The 24,256-nt window shown below is 32.3% G+C and overlaps 1 protein-coding gene across 4 annotated transcripts in view; it reads left to right on the forward strand.

Moving 5' to 3' along the window:
• TTC27 (tetratricopeptide repeat domain 27) overlaps positions 1-24,256 on the forward strand; it is a 192,881-nt gene that overhangs the window by 25,552 nt on the left and 143,073 nt on the right. For all 4 annotated transcript variants that reach the window (XR_004231862.1, XM_023494608.2, XM_003757831.4 and 1 more), the window contains exons 6-8: positions 11,532-11,696; positions 19,581-19,714; positions 22,725-22,837. Coding sequence is in view for 3 of the 4 variants with exons in the window: in XM_023494608.2 (XP_023350376.1) it covers positions 11,532-11,696; positions 19,581-19,714; positions 22,725-22,837 (412 nt within the window). In the remaining variant the exon portion in view is untranslated. The remainder of the gene's footprint in view (positions 1-11,531; positions 11,697-19,580; positions 19,715-22,724; positions 22,838-24,256) is intronic.

The raw sequence follows: 24,256 nt of genomic DNA on the forward strand, positions 1-24,256 counted from the left end.
TGTGTATGGGAAAAAATTTTTATCTTTTATTTTTAATCTTTGACTGAAGTTTACAGTTTCCTTTATTATTTAAAAATATTATTCTTAGAAGGAGGTCCATAGGCTTCACTAAATTACTTAAGGATCTGTGGCACAGATGTGTGTTATAATTTTAGTAGTAAAATTTCCAATGTGTGTTATCTTGAACTTAATCATAGTATTATAGATTTATTCTCCCTGGGGCAGAGTGCAGTATTAATTCTAACTAGATGTAACAGTATTAAGAGTCGAGAGCCTGCTGTCTGTAAGAACTGGATTCAAATATGTCCTCAAACATTAGCTGTGTGACTCTGGGCAAGTCACTTAACTGCCTACCACAGTTTTGTCACTTGTAAAATCCTGGTGCATAGTAGGCATTAAATCCATGTTGGTTATTATTATTGTTTCTAATGATTACTGTAGCAATACAGAGATTTAATAGAAGGATGGTACTCTTTTCTTGATATCCAATTCTATAACTGTTAACAATGATAACAATTTTCTCTCTCCTATACTCTGAACTTCATTTTACAAGTAAGAACACTGAAGCTCTCTAGAGCTTTGTTTCATTGATTTTATGCACATTGTTAGGCATAGGTAGCTAAGTAGCTGTGATTTGTATTGTTGAAAGGAGTAGCCAGATTGATAACTTGGTAGATTGATTGTTGTTTTGCTTTTGGAACATGTTTTAGAAAGCCCACTGCAGAAATTAGACTCTTGCCTTTCTTAGCAAGTATGATGGAATATTTTTTTGATCAGAAATTTTGTTTCTTAAAATGTGGGAAGTCTTTCTTTTCCCCTTTGTCACTCATGCTTGTTCTCATAGCAGCTGTGGCCTTTGTCAGTGTCTGGGTGAAACAAACAGCTGTAAAGAATTTCTAAATATCAAAGTTTGTGGAATTTTTTTTTTTTTTTTTTTTTTTTACCGTAATTCCTTAGGGATTCTTCCCTTCCTTCCCTCCTCTCCCCCTCTCCCCCCCTCCCCCCTTACTGCTATTAAGAAAAAGTTGTTACATATATGAAAAAAGAATGAATGTATTTTAATTTGGGGAGGGAACCTCTTTCCAGCTATTTGTTCAATGTATGGTTGTTGTATCACAGGTGACCTGCAACATTGTTATCACTCTTTCTGATTGTACTAATATAGCAAAGTGTTGCCGAATCTTTGATATAAGGATAGCATTTGTAGCTTAGAGGGAATCTAGAGAAAGTCCAGAGGAAGAAATGTTGTTTCACTTCTCCATGTGTTCTGTTGATTAGATTATAAACTATAGCAAACTTAAAATGTTCTTTGGAGGTGGGGAGCTATAATTTACTGTTGGACACAAATATGGCCAAAGAATGGAAATAGTAGTTAAGGAAGTTGAGAAGTAACAACTGACCATAGACTAAATATACACAGAAATGTTTGGGAGGTGATAGAATTTTGAAAGGATGCAAAGATGAATTGTAAGAATATCTTCAGTGAAGGGAGGAACCAAGGATTTGGGTTAAAAAGGGGGGAAAAATTGTGATTGAAGACCTCTAGTGAGGGGGAAAAAGCCTTCTGATGATTACATATTCAAAAGTAGAATGACTACAGGGAGTACAAGCAAAAGAGAGAGACAAAAAAGAGCCTTAGTAATGACAACCTGAATAATGAGTTGATTGAAAAACAGAATAATGAGTTGATTGAAGAACAAAATATAGAAACAGTAACTATGAAAGAATGAAAATGAGACAACATAACAACATTTCTGGAATGTGGGTAAAGTGACCTTCAGGAGAAAAATTATATCCCTGAGAAAATTAACAAAGAGAAAAAGAAAGGATTAATGACCTGAACGTGCAGTTACAAAAAAAAAAAAAAAAAAAAAAAAATCAATATTGAACTTGGAGTCAGAAAGATACAAGTATGAATCTTGCCTCAGATGCTGGTTGGCTATATGTCTTTGGGCAAATTACTTAACTTTTGTCAGCCTCAGTTTCTTCATATGTAAAATGAGGCTGAGAATAAATAGCATCTATTTTACAGAATTTCTGTGAACATCAAATGATGTAATATGTGTAAAGTGCTTTGCAAATCATAAGGTGTCCTATAAATGTTAGCTGTTATTGCTTTTGTTATTGGTGGGTTCTCACTGGAACTCTTTAAATAAAGGCTAAACAATCACTTTTCAGGTCGAATGTAGAGTGGATTCTTATTTAAGACATGACTATTCATCCATTTTGGCTTGTGAATTGTCTTCCAAGTAAGATGCTGTGATTTTTCTTATTTTATAGTTATTCTTTATGAAATCTAACATATTTATACATATATACACCATGCAAATCTATATATGTTGATATATTTAATTTTCTTTCCCTTTCTAGTTTCAAATCTTTTCTATTTTGTTTTCAAGAATCTAGACAAAAAACTATTATCAATCTTTGTGTACCACATTTCTGGCCTGAAAACTGTCATTTCTAAATTTTAAGGTGTGTTCCAGAAATCCAAATGAGTTTTTAGATGTGGTTATGTTAACCTGAATTGTTCACTTTCCAAACTTGCCATTTATTTTTTCTTTGTTTTCATTTTAAAGCATTTATTAGTATTCTGTCCTCACAATTCATTTATTTATTCTTTAAAAGAAAAGTAAATAGGGATTCTTCCAACTTGTTTAATTTTTTTTCTTATGGGAAGAACACTTTGCCTTTTTGTGCTCATAGCTTAATTCTACCCTGGCTGAAACAAGAATGTAAGTACTAAGCATTTATCAAGCTTTCACCTGTATAGAGCAACATCCTTCTAGCTAGTTTACCTCCCCAGATCTCTTGCTTTTCCAGTCAAATTATTATTTTTAAAGCACGGGTCTTACTTTCTGCTCAAGATTTTTCTATTTCCTCTAGGATAACTCAGGAAGATGGGGGTTGGAGTTTCCACATTGACACATACTGGCTGTGACATTAGGTAAATCCCTTAATGTCTCAGTGTGTTAGGCAACTTTAATACTGTAAATTGAAGAAAAGGATCTGATCTGCAATGAGAATTGAATTGATTCCTTACCTAGGAATTTCCTATATTAATGGAATCATAGTTTTACTCCTCATCCCTGTCATGTCCATTTGGAATTTATTGTGTAAGATGATATTAACTCTTTCTTTGCCAGACTCCTTTTTAAGTTTTTCCAGCAGTATTCATTGAAATTGGAGAATCTGAATGGAATAGAGCGTTTCAAAAGAAAAGAAGGAAAGTGCTGGAAGGAAGTACTTTGCAATAATTAACTAGCTATGTAAATACAATTGTAGCAGTACAAATATTAAATAATATTGAATGGTTCACTGTCAAAGATATTAGTGATAATTAAATAAGATGAAGTTCCAAAGCCCAGTAAGTGATATGTATCTATTTATATTATTAAATTTTTATGATATTTTCTGATAACCTAACTCAAAGGGACTCTTAGGATTATGTCATTTGGGGGCGGGGGGGGGGAAGAAAGGAAAAGGAGAAGCAATGGGCAAAACAAACACTACTGGCAAAAGACTAAATCAAAAAGTGTGAAGCTAAAATTTGAGAAAGAATTTCTTAGCTAAAGCTGAGAAACCAGATATTAAAAATTATAATATGTATGCTATACAACAATGAAGAAGAAAGAAGCTAGATGGTACAGTGAATAGAGCACCAGCCCCTGACAGGACAACTTGAATTCAAATCTGTCTCAGACATTTAACAAGTCCTAGCTGTGTGACCCTGGGCAAGTCACTTAACCCTAATTGCCTCAGCAAAAGAAAAAAAAACAAAGAAAAAAGAAGCTAGTCATTAAATTAGAAAAAAGATTAGGAAAAATATTTAGAGCTTCAAAGATATGAATAAATTTGTTGGGTTTACATTAAAGGAAATTTTGTTCTATATTAGGAGGTTTTTAAAGTCTCAATAGTATGGTAAGAAAAAGGGGAAAGACGAGAAAAAGAAGGGAAAAACACATTCTCCAATGAAAGATCAGAATTTTATAATTAGAAGGGATCATGGCACAGTACTTAACATCTCTTCTACTCTAAGATGAATAGATTAGATGATCTCTCTAAGATCCCTGCTAGTTGTAAATCCTGGGATCTTATTTTCTGGTTCAACACTCATTTTACAAATAAGAAATTTGAAGCACAGGATGACTTTCCCAAGATCCCAGAGTGATAGTAAATCTCCTTACTTTAAATAATAAGATTGTGTCCATGTTAAACTAGATTTTGCACATTGATCTGCTGTATATCCCATAAGCATAAGAAAATAAGGGACAGTTAGGCATTCAAGGGGGAGACTCCTTATTCCCAGTTCAGTGATCCAACATCAAACAAGAAAACTTAAGTACAACATTTTGCACTATATTTAGTGTGCTATATAATTAGACCACAATATAGATGTTGTTATTCTATCTTTACATTCTTTGCTTTTTGAGAAGTCATTTTGCCTAGAAAGGGCTCAGAATATTCTAAAAATATTTTTCCTTGTGGAATATTCCTTATTATATGTGGCTTTCTAGAATTATTCAAGTAATGATGTAAAGTACTTATATGTCATTACTTAAAAGTTTAAAACATTTTTTCCGTTTAATTTTTTAAATAATTTCTAGTAGAAATATGAGAATTATTTCCAGTGCAGGTCAGTTAGTCATAAAAACTTATGTACTAAACATAACTGCTGGGGATACAGATATTAAAAAAGAAAGACAATTCCTGTGATCAAAGAACTTCATTCTAAATGTAGGTATTCCCCTTGTATAGCTCACTTGACCAAGAAACATTGGTTAAAAATGTGCTTCATGCAAGACACTGCACTTGCCATTGGAGATAGAGACTGATACACCATAGGCTGAGCTTTTAAGGATTGTAGAGTGTTTTGATGAGAGTGACTTAAATAGACCTGGATATATTCTTTAATTTCACTTCTTCTTAGAATCACCTGCTTCCTCTTAGAATTACCAGGTCAAATGCTGCTTCTTACATGAATCCTTTCTTGATTTTCCTCCCCCTGCCAATGCTTTCCTCTCCTGCAAAAATTATCATAGGTATGTATATATTTTACATATATTTGTTTGAAATCCCAGACACATGAAGTATTAAAGTATTTCTATTTTTAAAACTTTCAATTAGTGATTTTTTTATTCTTGGCATTTTCTTTTCCATATATGAATAAAGGTTCTATTTTATATCCCCCCAAAAAAATAAAAAAAATAAAACTTTCAGTTAGTATGAGACACTGAGTTATAGTTTAATAGTTGATGATAAAATTTTTAGTTAGCCCTAATAATGATATTTCAATAACCGATTTCAAAAAATCTTTAGTTTATTTACCTATTAAACTTATTTGAAGTGTTGTTGTGTAGTAAAGATTTTGAGTCAAGTCCTAGTTTTTGACTACTGTTTTTCCAATTAGTACCTGTTTGACTTTGAGCAAATGCTTAGGCTCTTCACCTTGGTTTCCTTATATGGAAAATAAGGAATTTTTATTTTATAGACAAATAAAACATTTTTTAAAACTAGTTATTATATCCTAGTCACTACATTAAGTACTGGAGTGTTAATAGAAGCAAAAAAAAAAATACTATTTCTGCCCTAAAGAGAGTACATTATAATGGGTAAGAACACATAGTGTCCTCTAAAGTGATAGAATGTTCTTGCATGAGGGCAAGGAGTCATCTGTATAGCCAGGAGAAGAGTATAAGCTGCTTTGAGCCCTTCCACAAATGGAGATTTCAGAGAAGAATTTGCTAGTTGTTAGAGAGGTTAGAGGCACTTTTTTTGGGGGAGAAATCCACTGGGGTGGAGATGGAGAATTCTGAAAAGCATTGAATGCAGAGATCTCTATAGACCATTCTTGTCTCAATCTGTGTATTAATGAGCTTATGAAATAATACAAATTAGGTATTATCTTCTCCTAACAATTTATGCTTGTTTTGAAGAGGAGAGAAAAATTAGTATTATTTTTATTGTTAGCTAAGCTACTATTTTTAATTTTTTTCTTATAACAGCTCTTTGTTTTTCCAAATAGATGCAAAAATAGTTTTCAACATTCATCTTTGCAAAACCTTGTGTTGTAATTTTTTTCTCCCCTATTCTCCCCTCCCCTAGACAGCAATCAATCCAATATAGGTTAAACTTGTCAATTTTTCCAAAAATATTTCTATATTCATTATACTGTACAAGAAAAATATGATCAAAAAGAAAAAAAAATGAGAGAAAAAAAAACCCAAGCAAACAAATCCCACCATCACCAAAAAAGCTGAAAATACTATGCTTTGATCCACATTCAGAGTCTATGGTTTTCTCTCTGAATGTAGCTGGCTCTTTCCATCATAAGTATTGGAAACTGCCTTGAATCATCTTATTGTTTAAGAGTCTAGTCCATCACAACTGATCATTACAAAATCTTGTTGTTGCTGTGAACAATGTTCTCTTGATTGTCCTCTTCTCTCTTAGCATCAATTCATGTAAGTCTTACCAGGCATTTCTGAAATCAGCCGACTCATCATTTTTTATAGAACAGAAATATCCATTAGATTCATATACCATAACTTATTAAGCCATTGTTCAGCTGATATGTATCCATTCATTTTCCAGTTCCTTGCCACTATGCAAAGGGTTGTTAGAAATATTTTTGCATATGTGGCATCTTTTCCCTTTTTTATGATCTCTTTGGGATACAGATCTGGTACACACTGCTGGATCAAAGGGTATCCACAATTTTATAGCCCTTTGGGCATAGTTCCAAATTGCTCTCCAAAATGGTTGGATCAATTCACAACTCCACCACAATGTATTAGTGTCCCAATTTTCCCACATCCTCTCCAACATTTATCATTATTTTTTCCTGTCATAACCAATCTGAGAGGTGTGAAGTGGTGCCTCAGAGTTGTCTTAATTTGCATTTCTCTAATCAATAGTGATTTAGAGCATTTTTTTCATATAATTAGAAATGGCTTTAATTTCTTCATCTGAAAATTGGCAATTTATATCCTTTCACTATTTATTAATTGGGAAATGGCTTGTATTTTTATAACTTTGAATCAATTCTCTATATATTTTATAAACGAGACTTTGTAAGAAACACTGGCTATAAAAGTTTTTCTCCAGCTTTCTACTTCTCTCCTAATCTTGACTGTATTAGTTTTGTTTATAGAAAATGTTTTAAATTTAATATAATCAAAATTATCTATTTTGCATTTTCTTTGGCTATAAATTCCTCACTTCTTCACAGATCTGAGAAATAGACTCTCCCTTGCTCTCCTAATGTGCTTATAGTATCAACCTTCATGTATAAATCCTGTAAGCTATTTTTAAATGAGCACTGCTTTTCATGATTAATTTCTGGGTATCAGTTTCAAATATGTAGTTTTGTTAATGCCCCAATTTACTCTGGAATCTTGCTCGGATTATTTAACTCCTTTCAAATTATAATATTCATCCATAATATTGGACTATTGATGAGTCTCGTGCATAAATAGTAACTATAAAATTTAAATAGCACTTTATAAAGTATTTTCACATTTTTTTAGTGAGGTAGGAAGGTAGTTCATATATTTATTATTCCTATTTTATAGATAAGAGTTGGAAAAGTTCAAGTGATTTGCCTAAATTAACCTAATCTAAAAATTTTGTAGCTGGGATTGGAACAGAGAGCTTATGTTTCCAAATTGAGGACTCTTTCCATGGTATTGTCTTGCTACCCCAAATCAAAAACACTTGGCCTGCTATAAAACATTTATATGAATGAAGAAAGATTGCTTTGTATTTCCTGCTTTTTGTAACTTTGCATATTTAATACTCATATTGGTATTTACACTTAGTTGAATAAGACCAAGTTTTCAGCTTGGGTATGAAGCTGAATAATGTAATTAATTTGTTTTCCATTCAACAGAGAAACTAATTTAATTAGTGCCAAAAAGTTGTTTCTTAACAAAATCATGTCAGGATTATTGGGATATAAGTTTACTCTTCTTCTTTCAAAATAGAAGTGCTGAAATGGAATTTTGATGTTATAAATATGTTGGTTGATTTAGGTAGAGATAATTCATTTACACATCCAAGTGGTGTTAATATTTCATGTACTTATCTTATTTTCAGACTCGGCCTCTATATAGCCTATAGCCTGGCCTCCTGCCAGAATCTAATTAATTTGGCTAGCATTCATTTCATCATTGAATATTAGGAATGTGGGTTGGTTAAAAAAAATTTTTTTTAAGACAAAAGAAAATAAAAAGTTTAGTTGAATATTTTAAACAAACATCTACCAAACTCCTTATTAAATTATTTTTTCTTTATTAACTAAAAGTCATAGCCAAATAAGATTTCATCTAATGCAAAGGAATTTGCTGTGAAAAACTTTTCATAGTTTAGTACCATTGAGTGTTGTGAAGAATTTGTCAGCTACAGTGTTTTTCAAATAGTATGTAATTTCATCCTTTTTTTTTTTTTAGGAAACTATTTATTGCTTTTATCACTTGAATTTTGCTACCTGTAAGGCTTATGTTTTGAAATGATCTACATTTTATTGCACTTATGCACAATTCCATTTGGCAATCATTTTATCAGAAAGGAAAGGACTCTTTCCATTATGGTGAAAATTTTGGTCTTTTAATGACAGGCTCAAATTTTAGAACCCAATTATGTATTTGTCTTAGTATATGTGATTAGTTGCAAAGGAAAATTTGATATAAAGTAGATATGTCTTTATGAGGTCCTTTTAAAAAAGTTTTTTGGTTTGTTAATGATGGTTGTCATAAGTTCTTTTCACCAGTTCTCCTTTTTCCTATCTAATACTGAAGCAGAAACATCCAACAACAAACTCTTTCAAAAAGTTTTTCAAAAGAAAGCATGGAGAAAAGCAAGCATAGGACAGTAGGAAAACTGAAACTCAAACCACTGGATTTGGAGTCAGAGGAACTAGGTTTAAATCTTGACTCTGCTATTTACTGTGATGAGACAAATCCTCTAATTTCTGTGGGTTTCACTTTTCTTCTTAAAGGAGTTCATTAATGGCTTATTCAGTTTCTTTTTCTAAAATGGGATTTTTACACCATCTATTTCCTTATCTGTTAATCTGGGTAATTTATATTTTTAAAAATGTTCATTGATTTCACTCAGATTGTTGGGCCAATTAGCTTATAATTGGGCAAAATATTTTTTAATGATTGATTTAATTTCTTCATTGATGATGATTTCACCTTTTAATTTAGATATTGGATTTTTGAACTTCAAAAATCCAATATCAAAATTAACCAATGCCTTATCTGTTTTATTGTTGTTGTTTTTTTTCCCCCCAAAAAACTAGTTCCTAGTTTTATGTATTAGCTCAGTACATTTCTTATTTTCAGTTTTATTAATCTCATCTTTGGTTTTCAGATTTCCAAATTTGGTGCTCAATTGGGGTTTTTAACTTGTTCTTTGTTTATTTTTTAACTTGTATGCCCAATTTTAAAAATGTGCTCTTTCTCTATTTGTTGATGTAAGAATTTAGAGAAATAAAATTTCCCCTAAATACTGCTTTGGCTGCAACCCATTAGTATGCTGTCTCATTGTTGTCATTCTCTTTAAGTGAAATTATTGTTTCTATGATTGCTACTTTGAGCCACTTATTCTTTAGGATTAGATTATTGTTTCCAGTTAATTTTTAATCTGTGTTTCTGCTGCCTTTTTTTTAAAATATAATTTTTATTTTTATTACATTATGATCTGAAAAAGATACATTTAATATTTTGGCCTTTCTACATTTGAATTTGAGATTTTTATCCTTTAATACAGGGACAGGTTTTGTGTAGGTGCCATGTGCTGTTGAGGAAAAGGTGTATTTCTCAGATTGCTTGCTCTCTTGGGGAAAGGGGATGTAAGGGAGAGAGAATTTGGAACATAAAATCTTACAAAAATGAATGTTGAAAACTATTTTTACATATATTTGGAAAAAAACAAAATACTATTGAGAATTAAAACAAACAAACAAACCTTACTCAAAGCCAAAAAAGAAAAAGGTATATTCCTTTCTGTTTTCATTTAGTTTTCTCCAAACTCATATCTAATTTTTAAAATATTTTGTTTGCCTCCTTAGGTTTCTTTCTTGTTTATCTTTTGGTTGGCTTTATTAAATTCTGAGAGAGGACAGTTAAGGTCCCCCACGAGTATAGTTTTGTTCTCTTTTTCTTCCTATAACTCTCTTAACTTTTCCTTTAAGATTTTGGATGCTTTATCATTTGATGCATATATATCTAATGGTGATATTATTTTATTGTTTTTGGTACCTCTTAGCAAGATATTGTTTCCTTCCTTATCCTTTGTAATTGGGTCTGTTTTTGCTTTTGTTTTGTCTGAGATCAAAATTCCTAGCCTTGCTTTTTTTTTTTTTTTTAACTTCAATTGAAGCATGATAGATTCTGTTTCATTTTCTTACCTTTATTCTCTGTATATCTTTCTGCTTCAAGTATGTTTCTTGTAAACAATATATTGTAGAATTCTGATTTTTAATCCATTTTTCTAATCTACTTCTGTTTTTTGGGAGAGTTCATCCTATTAATATTTACAGTTATGATTGCTATTTTTCTTTGTGTTTGTCCTCTCTTCTTTTACCCTTCCTTCCTTTTGTTCTTCAGTCTGCCACTTCCTCTGATCTGTTCACTCTTCTGTCAGTGTTTCTCTCCCCTTCCTCCTTTACCATCTCCTTCTCCTCTACTTTAAGCTAGGTTTCTATATTCAACTATTGTGTATGTTATTTTCTCTTTGAGCCAAAATTAATGAGTGTAAGGTTCAAGTTATACTCATCATTCATCCTACCATCTTTTCCTACATTATAATGGATCTCAAATCTTCAATTACTTTAATTTTCTCCTCTTCACATTTGCTCATGAATGTAAGATGATACTTTGCCCCTGCAGAATTTTCTATCGTAGTCCTGGAAGTGGAGGAAGATCTTGTGCTCCTGATTGGGGTAACCATGCCCCTGATCTGTGGTGAGTTCTAGATAACAATCAGTCACTACTGGTATCATTATTGACACCAGTAGTAAAATAAGTACAGAGATCAGAGTGTCAGTCTCTCTCTGTCTCTTTCTTTCTCTTTTTTTTGTTTTATCAAAGCCTGGCACATAATAGGAGCATAATAAATTATTATTGATTGGTAGCTGGAGCAGCATCTGGATCCCTTCTTTTCAGTTCTATTCATTGTTTTTCCCTCATTTTGACCATAGAGATACAGTTTTTATTGGCAGTTGATGATAGGTTTTCTTGCTTTGTAAGTACAATAATATCTTTTCAGGTTATAAATTTTAAAAAAATTTGTTTATTTTAAAACACATTGCTTTATGAATCATGTTGGGAGAAGAAAATCGGAAGAAAAGGGAAAAACCATGGAAGAGGAAAAAAAAAAGATAAAAGAAGTGAACATAGCATATGTTGATTTACATTTACTCTCCATAGTTCTTTTTCTGGATGCAGATAGCATTTTTTTATCCAAAGTCTATTGGAATTGTCTTGGAAGGAGACAAATTCTTAATATCTTCTCTTATCTTACAGTGATGAAACTAGAAAATCTGTTGACCAAGGAGACATGTGGATACCTGAATGTTCAGTTCCATCTTGAGTGTGCACATACATATTTGTATTATTATGAATATGCAAAAGCAAAAGACCAATTCAACATTGCTAAAGACATAACCAAATTGAAAATTGATTTAACAGGTAAACATCTACTTTTCCTTTTAGAAAATTTATGGCCAACTCATGTATTCAAATTGCAAAATTAAGGTTAATAGGTATATTTTTTATGGATGTTGAACACTTTGTCATATCTTCTTTGCCATGCTTTTCAATTTTTCTTCTATTGTCCTTTTCTATAAGAAGGATTTAAAATGTTATTTAAATTCTGCTAAATTTAAACATATGCACTCAACCTGTTAATGTTAATAAGATGGTTTCATTATTCAGTTTTGTTTGTGTATGCTTAAACTTGCGGATTATAAAGTCAAAAATGAAAAACTTTCTATTTAAAGAACATGCATTTTTAAAAATTTTAATAAGTTTTTGTTGATATTTTGTTTTTTATATCACATAGTACCCATATATGTCTCCCCTTTCTCTTCCCAGAGAGCCATCTCATATAAAAAATATTTAAGAGAGGAAGAAAAAAATCAGCACAATTGATACATTGAAAAAGTTTTTTAAAAATGTATTTTTTAGAATATTTGTGGACCTCTCAACTTTACGAAGGGAAGAGTTAGGATATCTTCTTATATTTCTTCATTTGGTTCCTACTTGATCTTTATACTTTTGTATGATGTGGAATTGTTTTTTTTCTGGTTTTTTTGGTCTGTTCTTCTCTCTGGTCATTTATACACATTTTTTTTAAATAGTGTTATGTAAAAATAATTTAGAATTTTTTCAATAGTGTTTTATTTTCCAAATACATGTAAAAATACTTTTCAACATTAGTTTTTGTAAGACTTTGTGTTCCAAATTTTTCTCTCTCTTCCTTATTTCCTCTCTCCCCAGGACAGCAAATAATCTGATATAGGTTAAATATGTGCAATTTAAAAAAATATATATTTCCATATTTGTCATGTAGTACAAGAAAAAACAGACCAAAAGAGAGAAAAACATGAGAGGAAAAAAAACAAACATACAAATGAAAAGTGAAAATACAGTGCTTCAATCTATATTCAGTTTCCATGGATGCAGATAACTTTTTCCATCCCAAGTCTATTGGAATTGCCTTGAATCACCATATTGTTGAGAAGACCCAAGTGCATCATAATCATTACATTATTTTGTTGTTGCTGTGTACAATGTTTTCTTGGTTCTGTTCACTTCACTCAGCATCAGTTCATGTAAATCTTTTCAGGCTTTTCTGAAATTAGCTTGCTCATCATTTTTTATGGAACAAAAATATTTTGTTAATTCATATACCAAAATTATTCAGCCACTCCTCAACTGATGAGTATTCACTCAGTGGACTCAGTTCCTTACCACTACAAAAAGGGCTGCTACAACATTTTTGCCCATTTGTCATTTTCCCTGTTATGATCTCTTTGGGATATAGACCCAGAAGTGACACATAAAAATAATTTTTAACATTCATTTTGAGTTCTACATTTTTTCCCTTTCTCCTTCCTCTTCCTTCTCTCCTTAAGTCAGTCAAGCAATTTGATATTGGTTATATATAATATAATCATCTAAAACATATTTCCATATTAGTCATGTTGTGAGAGAAGAAATGGAACAAAAAGAAAAAGCTATTAAAAAAATAAAGAAAATAAAAAATAGTATGCTTTGATCTGCATTCAGACTCCATCAGTTTTCTATGGATGTGGTCAGCATTTTCCATCATGAATCTTTTGGAATTGTCTTAGATTATTGTATTGCTGAGAAGAACTAAGTCAGTCATAGTTGATCTTCACACAATATTGCCATTAGTGTGTACAATGTTATTCTGGTACTGGTTATTTCACTCAGCATTGATTCTTGCATGTGTTTTCAGGTTTTTCTGAAATATGCTTATTTATAATTTCTAAAAGCAAAATAGTATTACATCACATTCATATTCTACAACTTATTAAGCCATTGACCAATTGATGGGCATCTCTTCAATTTCATGTACATCAATTTCTTCTTTCAATTTCAACCAGTTAAGAATTCCTTATTTGGAAGAATGTCTTTATATTATAAAAATTTGTTATTGAATATCTACCTTCTGGGGAAAATGGACAACAATCATAAAGGATAGTAATGTATGGAAAAATTGTGGCTTATCTTATTTATTTATTTATTCATTTACTTATTTACTTATTTATTTTGCTGAGGCAATTGGGGTTAAGTGACTTCCCCACGGTCACACAACTCGGGTCCTCCTGACTTAAAGGCTGATGCTTTATCCACTAAGCCATCTAGGTGCCCCAAAGAGTTGTGATTTAAAAATGGGATTGGATCACTGTACCAGTGAGATCATGAGTCAATTCATTGCAACATTGATAAGTTTTTTGTTAACATAAATGACACTTTTTTCTTATAATGTTGTTTTCCTTTTTGGTCATGATGAATGATCATTTTTAATATTTCCATTATATTAGCTATTATTTTTATTTATTGTTTTCATTAGGGGGATTAGTCTATGATTTCTTTTTCAGTTTTGTTATTTTTAGTTCTTCTAAGCAGTACCCTATCTGTCTCATAAAAAGTATTAAGTCACTTTCCATTTTTCTCTGTTTATTGGATAACTAAATGGTGTAAGTGGATTAAGTTTTAAGCATTCAGTCAGGATGACCTCAGTTCAAATCTTGCTTCAGACATTTATTGGCTATGTGACTCTGAAAAAGTCACTTATCTCTGTGCCTCAGTTGATGTCTCTGAAGTGAGGAAGTTGGACTTGTGACCTCTTATATCACTATGATCTAGTGAATGATTTCTATAATGCAGCAATTATTATGTCTGAACTATGTGTATTTAAAAATTATTAGAGGGTTTTTTTGATAACTTTTTTTCTTTGTCAAAATTTGTTATATTTGTTATTTATTTACTATTTTGTTAAATTTGTATTTTTGTAGATAGTAATCCATTTTACTTAGGGGCCCAATTTGTTAATGTATAGATGTGTATAATACTTGTAATAATTTATAAATATAAATTAATTCTTTGATATTCATTATTCTTATTTTTTCACATTTAATGTTGTTGAACTTAAGAGTCTCTCTTTTTGTTTGTTTTGTTACTAGTGGTTTGCTACTTTTATGGGTCTTTTCCATGAAGAACTTTTAGTTTTATTCATCTTTTTATTGTCTATTTCTTTTGGCATAGCTATCTTTTTACTTTAGCCTGTTATTTTTTTTTTATTTTTTTCTACTGACTTTATTTTCCTACTTAATTCATTTAGTCACTTAATCTCTTTTTTCCCTCAGCAGAGGCACTTAACATTATACTTTGTAATTTAACTATTAAATGCCTTTGAAATTTGATATTTAGGATTTCTTCACTCTTGAGTGCTTTGAATTCTCCTTATTTACATTGTGATACCTGTTTTTGCCAACTCTGAAACTTTCCATAAGCTCTATATTTAATCAATAAATCAGCTAACAAGCATTTTTAAGGGCATTTTATGTTCTAGGCTTTGTTCTAGTTGCTTGGAATACAAAGAGATTGAAGCAATTTCTGCTCTTGAAGAGCTTATATTTTGATGGGGGTGACAAGTACATATATAGATATATTCAGGAAAAATGAAAATAAATACAAAGAGAAGGTTGTTAGGAAGGTAGTTAACACTTTGATATCATGAAAGACTTCATATATACGAGGTGACAGTTGAATGACTTGAAGGAAAGGGTAATTCTTTGAGGTGAAAGTGAAAAAGATACATTTCAGATATAGAGGATAGCTAGAAGGGGAGATAAGAATGTTATAGATGAAGAGTGGAGAGAGTTAATTTTTAGGAATGAACAGTGCCAGAAAGGGAGAAGCATACTATGAGCCTGGAAAGATAGTTTGGGTGTCAAATTGTAAGATTTTATTTGATAGTTAATAACATTTTGATTTTTAATAAGCAACAAGTAAGATGAATATTTCCTTATACAAAATTGAACATTAAAGATGATCATTCATGAAATTGCAAATCTCTATAACATACATCTTGCTTTTCCTTGAAAGTCTATGATAAATTCAACATGCTATTTTCAAAACTGTCCTGCTTGTCTGTATTTCCTTTTGTTCTCTTGTCTGTGTTTTTTGTCTTTCATTTTTGAAGAGAACAAGTGACATTATTGAATACATCTTGACTTGCACATGAGTCAGATTTAAGTGAGGCAGAATTGTACAAAGCTGTCAGTCAGCCTAGCTCTATCTTCCAGAGTCTTCAAAATCTAATGACAATACAAAAGTCAAGCCTCCTGGAAATGGTCCAGATGCAGTGGATGACTTTGGCATTTCAATGTCTGACTGAGTTCTGACCACTGCACTTGCTCCAACACTTTCATGGCCATTGTAATAAATTGTTGTCATCTACTCATCCTACCCAGGAAAGTCTACTTTATTGGAGTAGATGTCACGTTAACCCATTGATGAGTTTGAGCCCTGTCAATCACTCTCAACCAAGTTAATCCCTCTACCAAATGATTCATTATGTGTGACTACTATGTGTATTACAACTTGGAGCCACAAACTGTTTGCTGAACTTTGTGGAAAGGAAATTGAAGCAAGGAATGAAGACAACTTTGTTTGGCTTCAGGGGATGGTAGGTTTAATGAGGATTTTTTTCAAGATAGGGCGGACTTGGCCATATTGGAAGATATCAGGCAAAGATCCAGTAAATAGGGAATGAGTGAATATTGAAGGTAAGAAGAAGATAGTTTGAAGAGTTTGCTTGAAAAGATAGAAAGAAATGGCATCAAGGACACTAGAGACTAGGAACAGAGTGTGAGAGATGCAATCTAGTGGTCTTGAGGTGAAAGCAAGAGGATTAAAAGCAGTTCACAGCATATAGCTTCAATTTTCTTTGTAAACTAAGTGTCAGCAGGAGAGGGGAGGGGCAGATCTGGGAAGCTCGAAGGTTTGGAACAATGATTATAGGAAGTGATTAAGGAGGAATAAAAGGATGGTTTTGCTGCTGGGAGATCTAGGTTACCTTGCTAACTTTCAATTTCCTTCTGTTGCATATGGATAGGAATAAAAGGAAGTAAAGGAAATGGATGATTGAAATGAGTGGAAATAGATGACAATCTAGACATAAATCAATTGGAAAGTTAGATTTATACTGAAGTCCAAGCAGCACATGGTGACCTGTGAAAGTACTGAAGTGAGAAGAGATCACTATGAAGGTGAAGAGATTTAGGATGGGTGAGATATAAGGAGAAATGGGAAGATTGGGAGTTAATTTCTTTTGAAAACCACTTTGCAATATGACTACTTCTCCTCCACTTTATTCTATTGCAAGTACCTTCTTGATGATCACTCTTGATTTCCTAATTCTACCTCTCTAGAATGTAAGTAGTTTGGAAGAAGGGACTTTTTTGTTTTTATTTTTGTATTCCCAGTACCTATAAAAAAGATTTAACAATTTGTTGGCAATTAATAAAAATTTATTAAACTGAGAAAAATTTGAATATTCAAATAAGGACATGTGAATTATTTTTCTTCTTCTTTTTTTTTTTTCTTCCTTACTAGTCTATTCTTCCTGAAACTAACTTTGTTTGGATATGAATTACTGAAAGTCTCCTGAAGAGTTTCTTTATAAATTTTCCCTAGAAGAAAATTTAGAGGCAGATTTGTCTTTAGAACTAAAGGATATCTATGTATTCTCTTTATTTTTTTTAAAAAAAAGTTTTATTTTTGAAAATGCATGTAAAGATAATTTTCAACATTCATCCTGCAAAATCTTGTGTTCCAAATTTTTTCCCTTGTCTCTAACCCTCTCCTCCCCTGGACAGCTAGTAATCCAATATTGCACATCCAACATGTTAAGTTCTTCTAGTCATATTTCCACCTTTATCATGCTGCACAAGAAAAATTAGATCAAAAGGGGAAAAATGAGAAAGAAAAAAGAAAACAAGCAAACAAACAATAATAAAAAAGGTGAAAATACTATGTTGTGATCCTCATTCAGGATCCATAGTCTTCTCTCTGGATGTGGATGGTTGTTTCCATCATAAGTCTATTGGAATTGCTTCGAAGCAACTCTTTGTTGAATAGAGCCAAGGCCATCACAGTTGATCATCACATAATCTTCTTGTTGCTGTGTACTTGTGCTGTGTTTTCTTGGTTCTATTCACCCCTTTGGCATCAATTCATGCAAGTCTTTCCAGGCTTTTCTGAAATCAGCCTGCTCATCATTTTTTATAAAAGAATAATATTCCATTACACTCTTGTACCACAGTTTATTCAGCCATTCCCCAGCTGATGGACATCCACTTATTTAGTTCCTTGCCTCTACAAAAAGAGTAGCTTGTTTTTTTGCACATATGTGTCCTTTTCCTTTTTTTATGATCTGTTTGGGATATAGACCCAGTAGAGAGATGGCTGAATCAAAGGGCTTCTCTTCTAATCTTGGCTGTGTTTGTTTTATTTGTATAAAACCTTTTTAATTTAATATAATCAAAATTATTCATTTTGTATTTCATACTGTTGTCTAGTTCCTCTTTGGCTATAAATTTCTTCTTTCTTCACAGATCTCAGAGATAGACTATCCTTTGTTCTCCTAATTTTCTTATAGTATCATCCTTTATGGATAACTTATGAAACCATTGCAACCTTATCTTGGTATAGGGTATTAAGTATTGGTCAGTGCCTAGTTTCTACCATATTATTTTCCAGTTTTTCCAGCAATTTTTGCCAAATGGTGAGTACTTAATGTGATTCTTTTCATAAGATGGCCCCATTACAAATTTTTTGTTTGTTTGTTTGTTTATTTGTTTTTTTAACTAGTGCTTATAGTTGTTCAAAAGATCTTAGCATGATGCTATTGGTGTAGTGAGTGCTTAACATGTGTGAGCTCCAGTATGAACTGTTGCAAAGAGAAATGAGAAGAATCAGGAGATCATCTTGTGCAGTTACAGTAATGTTGTAATGATGATCCAACTATGAAAAACTTGGCTACTCAGATCAATATAATGATCTAAGACAATTCCAAAAGACTTATGAAAAAAACACTATTTACCTACAGAGAGAAAACTGATGAACTCTGAGTACAAATTGAAGTATAATTTCCTTTCTTCCTTTTTTTCTTTTTCTTTTTCTTTTCTTTCTTTCTTTCTTTTTTTTTTTTTTTTTGGTGATATGGCTAACATAGAAAAATGTTTTACATGATTTCATATTTATAATTGATATCATTTTGCTGGCCTCCATATTGGGGAAGGGAAGGGTTAACGGAATAAATTTAGAACTCGAAATTTAAAAAGAAAAGAACGTTTAAAAAACAATAAATTTGAAAATGAAAGCCTGAAATGAGGTGTTGCCCTTGAAAAAAAAGGAGTCTCACTTTCTTCCTGACTTCCCTTTGTTTCCCTTCACTCTTCTTCCCTTCTTACCTCTGCTTCATTTACTTTAGCATTGATATGACTATAGTCAAAACAGATTATGAAGGACAAACTAAAAAGCTTTTAGAATGAGTGGAGAACTTTTCTTCCTTTTTTCCTCTTTCCCTTTCTATTCAGTCTCTGATTGGCACAAAGAAGAAACAGTTCCACAGTAGGAAAAAGAAAAAAACCTGGAATTGGAGTCAGAGGACGTGGATTTATGTCCTGATTTTGCTACTTCCTACCGGTTTTAACTTGAGCAAAATCACTTAAACTCTGTAGGTCTTAGTTTTTTCATCGATATATGATCATTAGATTCTGCATCTTTTGTTTTCTTGCATCATTTAAATGTTTCATAAGATTATATTACAGCAGTAAGTGGATGCGATAGGTTTGATGGTCTTTTGGATCTGCTGCCCCATAGAAATGTTTATTGAGTAAAGTTTGAGAATTATTAACCTAAAAGATATTTTTATAGTCATATGAAGCAAAAAATTTTTGATGATCTTTTGATAATTAGGTAGTATGCTTCAGCAACAACTAAACTATTGGATTTTTTTTTTTTTTTAAATAGGAGCTTTGGGGAAAAGGACTCGGTTTCAGGAAAATTATGTGGCACAACTTATTCTAGATGTACAAAGAGGAGAGGACAACTTTCCACATAATGAACTTAGCCCAGCACCTACTCCTCTGGAGAATTTAACAAAGGTAAGCAGGCTTATTAACACAGAAGACCAGTGAAGAACAACATTGAGTTTGGTAACAAGAGATGTAGACTTTGCTTTTACTTTGTCTAAGACTTTCAAAATATCTTTAAAAAAATATTAGTAGCCTTTTATTTTGTAAAGTACATGCTAAGATAGTTTTCAGCATTCACCCTCGCAAAACCCTGTGTTCCAAATTTTTCTCCCTCTCTCCCGTTTCCTTTCCCCTTTCCCTAGACAGCAAGTAATCCCATATAGGTTAAACATGTGCAATTCTTCCAAACTTATTTCCAAATTTATTATTCTGCAGAAGAAAAATAAGATTTAAAAAAAATTTCTTTGGCATACTTCTTTTTAATTATTATTATAACTTTTTATTGACAGAACATATGTATGGGTAATTTTTTACAACAGTATCCCTTGCACTCACTTCTGTTCCAGCTTTTCCCTTCCTTCCCTCTACCCCTTCCCCTAGATGGCAGGTAGTCTTATACATGTTAAATATTATAGTATATCCTAGATAGAAATATATGTGTGCAGAACCATACAGTTCTTTTGTTGCACAAGAAGAATTGGATTCAGAAGGTAAAAATAACCCAGGAAGAAAAACAAAAATGCAAACAGTTCACACTCATTTCCCAGTGTTCCTTCTCTGGGTGTAGCTGATTCTGTCCATCATTGATCAATTGAAACCGAGTTAGATCTTCTCTTTGTCAAAGAAATCCACTTCCATCAGAATACATCCTCATACAGTATCATTGTTGAGGTATATAATGATCTCCTGGTTCTGCTCATTTCACTCAGCATCAGTTCATGTAAGTCTCTCCAATCCTCTCTGTGTTCTTCCTGCTGGAACAGGAACAATAACAATAGATTTGTTGCCAATAGAACAATAATAGAACAATAGTCCATAATATTCATGTATCACAATTTACCCAACTATTCTCCAATTGATGGGCATCCATTCATTTTCCAGTTTCTAGCCACTACAAACAGGGCTGCCACAAACATTTTGGCACATACAGGTTCCTTTCCCTTCTTTAGTATTTCTTTGGGTTTATATAAGCCCAGTAGTAACACTGCTGGATCAAAGGGTATGGCATACTCTCTTTGAGACAGAATGTATATTGTGGTGTTTTATTAATTTGTGATTTCTAATTAACATAGTATTACTAATCTAGCTGGATACTTTCTTCCAGGCAGAAATAAACAAAACAAAATAGTGTTTGTGTTGCTTTTTCCTCCCTTGTACTTGTTATAATATCTAAAAACTTGGACTTAAATTGTTTTCATGAAGCATTTATGGGCCCTTTTACTGGTTTTATAATTTGGGTCACATTCCTCTGAGTCATCAGTGGGTGGATTGCTAAGGATGCCATCTCTAGACTCACTTGTCACTTATCCTTCTGTACATGCAGTCAATTCATTGGTTTTCAGCATTTATCTTCCAAAAAAGCATTTCTCTCGCTCTCTCCATTCAGCCTTCTATTTTTCACCAGTCCCCCATTTCATAGAATTACAGATTTTGAACTGGAAGGGAATATGGAAATCATCTATTCCAACCTCTTTATTTCTTTTTTTTCTTTTTTATTTTTTAGGTGACAGTAATTGTCTATAAATATGAACTAGAATTCATAGAACAACTTGTAAGCATAAACACAGCATCATTGAAGGTTAAAACAACTATCAAATCTGGAAATAATACTTATTATACCTATCTCACAGAGTGTATCTTTAGGCAAATATTCCTTAAAATTTTAAAGTATAGCACAAAATTGAATTTAAATTAAAAATAATCAAGGACATCATCATCATCATACTTAAATTAAAAAAAAATACCTTAATGAGTCCAATCCAACCTCTTTATTTCAAGCATAAGGAAAATGTGGCCCAGAGATGCTAAGTTATTTATCTAAGGCCATAAGGTAAGAAAGGCCAGAGCCAGGACTGAAGTTTAGTTCCTTTATCTCCAAGTCCCATGTACTTTCCCATAGAACACCACTACCCTACCAAAGGTATTTGTGTAGGCTTTATTTATCCTAGAGTTACAAAGCCAACATTATAGGTCATTTTTTGTTGATTCCTAGTGTTATAAGCCAGTACTACCCAGCCCTTTTAATTACTTGACAATGTTAGTCTTCACTTTTGTAATGATCCTCGAAGTGTTCTGTAGAGGTCCTTACTGTGACTATTCAGAACTAGCATGGGCTAATGGTAGAATGGAATATCTGCCATTGAAGGCAGTCCATGTTTCTATGATAATAAGAAGAGAAGGCAGCATCCAATGCTTTGCATGGCTCAGATTAAGTGCCACAGGCCTCCTGCACCCATACCAGATGGCATCCTAATTTGGTAAGATAGATGGAAGAGGACCAGAAGATCATTATTTACTTCAACGACAATACTATATGATGATCAATTCTGATAGTCATGGCCATCTTCAGTAATGAGATGAACCAAATCAGTTCCAATAGAGCAGTAATGAACTGAACCAACTACACCCAGCGAAAGAACTCTGGGAGATGACTATGAACCATTACATAGAATTCCCAATCCCTCTATTTTTTGTCCACCTGCATTTTTGATTTCCTTCACAGGCTAATAGTACACTATTTCAAACTCCGATTCTTTTTGTACAACAGTTTTGTAACTGTTAGGATATATATGCTTTAACGTACTTAACATGTATTGGTCAACTTGCCATTGGGGGGAGTGGAAGGGGAGGAGGAGGAGAAAAATTGGAACAAAAGGTTTGGCAATTGTCAATGCTGCAAAATTACCTGCATATAACTTGTAAATAAAAAGTTATTAAAAAAAGATAGATGGAAGAAGAATTATGTCTAGATGGGCAGAGATAGGGATAGGGATAGGGAAGAGAAATGAGGGGCAGGATGAAGCTGGAGCAAGATATTATTGTCAGTTTAGGAGATTAAAGATAATATGAAACACCCAGAAAGCATTTAATCAATGGATTAAATGATCTCTTTTCCTCTCTCATTTTTTCCCAATAATAGAATCTTGAGCTAAATGATGATACAGTGTTGAATGAGATAAAGTTAGCAGATTGTGAACAATATCAGATGCCTGACTTGTGTGCTGAAGAGCTTGCTGTGGTCCTCGGAGTCTGGTAAGTTACTTGGTAACCTTTGTACTTCAAATAGATCATATATTGGTGGTTTTATGGGAAATTTGGCATTTGGGGTATTTTGTGAGCCTTATGAATAGAGGAAGTCTTATTTAAAAAAACAAAAAGAGCCAAGTCAAAAAACAAGTCAAGTAGCCAAGGGAATATTTGATTAAAGTAAATGACTGAGTATCCTTAGTCCTCCATCCCCCAATTACCAAGAAATGCTCCTTAACTCAGGTGTCTATTTGCTGGTATCTGAGTGGATAAAATAGATTACAGAAAGAGAAAAAAGAACCAAGGTGGACACAAAATATTTATAGCAGTTCTTTTTTTGTGGTGGCAAACAAGTGGAAACTAAGAGGGCCCATCACTTGGGAAATGGCTAGACAAATTATGGTCTATTAATATAATGGACTGTCCTTGTTCCCTTAGAAATGATGAAAGGGATGGTTTTAGTAAAACTTGGAAACCTTGCGTGAGCTGATGCAGAATGAAGTAGTAAAACTAGGAGAATGCTATATGATAACAACAACACTGTAAAAACAAACATCTTTAAAAGACTTTAGAACCAACCACAATTCTAGACAATGACGAAGCATGTTCCCTACACTTGATAGAGAAGCGATGGATTCAGGATGTAAAATGAAGCATACATTTTTGGACATGAAATTTGTTTTGCCTGAACATATGCTTCTGTTATAAGAGTTTATTGTTTTTCTTTTTCCTTTTTTTTTTTAATTGGGTGTATGGAAGTAGGAAGAGAGAAAAAAAGAGTAATGGGCAATTCATTCATTACCTTTTAACTTTGCTTACTCCATATTTGTATTGCTCTAATTGCTTAGAAGTTTTTATATTATATTTGTATTTACCTTTATAAAATTCCCACTCATTATTCTCAGTCCTTTCTTTTGAGTCCAATTTTGCTTCCACCTTCAGGTTTGAGGAGGCATGGATTTGTTTGTCTTTCTTGATTTACTCCAGGATACTGAATATACTCCACAGAGATTAGTCTACTAAAGAACAAATTCTATGAAATTAGAAGTGTACAATGTTAGCTGTATACACTACATATATACAATAGATATATATAGCTGTATATACTGCTTCATTTTTGTGATCACTTTTACTCCCCTCCATTACTGACAATAATATTGAACCCCAACTAACTAGAAAACTCAATTAACTGGATTACTATAGTTGGCTTTTAGGTGACTAAATCAAATTACAAGAAAACTATCAGTAATTACTATTTAAAAATAAAATAAAAAACATTCCTCTATCCTATATCCTCAGGTCATTATATATGCAATCACCTCTCCTAATAATATACCTTAGTGATGTCCTGACTTGTTTGAGGCTGTGTGAAATTCATAATTATTAGATAAGAAAGTACTCTTAATATATTTTAGGAAAATTACA

This window comes from Sarcophilus harrisii, chromosome 2 (genome assembly GCF_902635505.1).
Source record: "Sarcophilus harrisii chromosome 2, mSarHar1.11, whole genome shotgun sequence".
Classification (NCBI taxonomy): domain Eukaryota; kingdom Metazoa; phylum Chordata; class Mammalia; order Dasyuromorphia; family Dasyuridae; genus Sarcophilus; species Sarcophilus harrisii.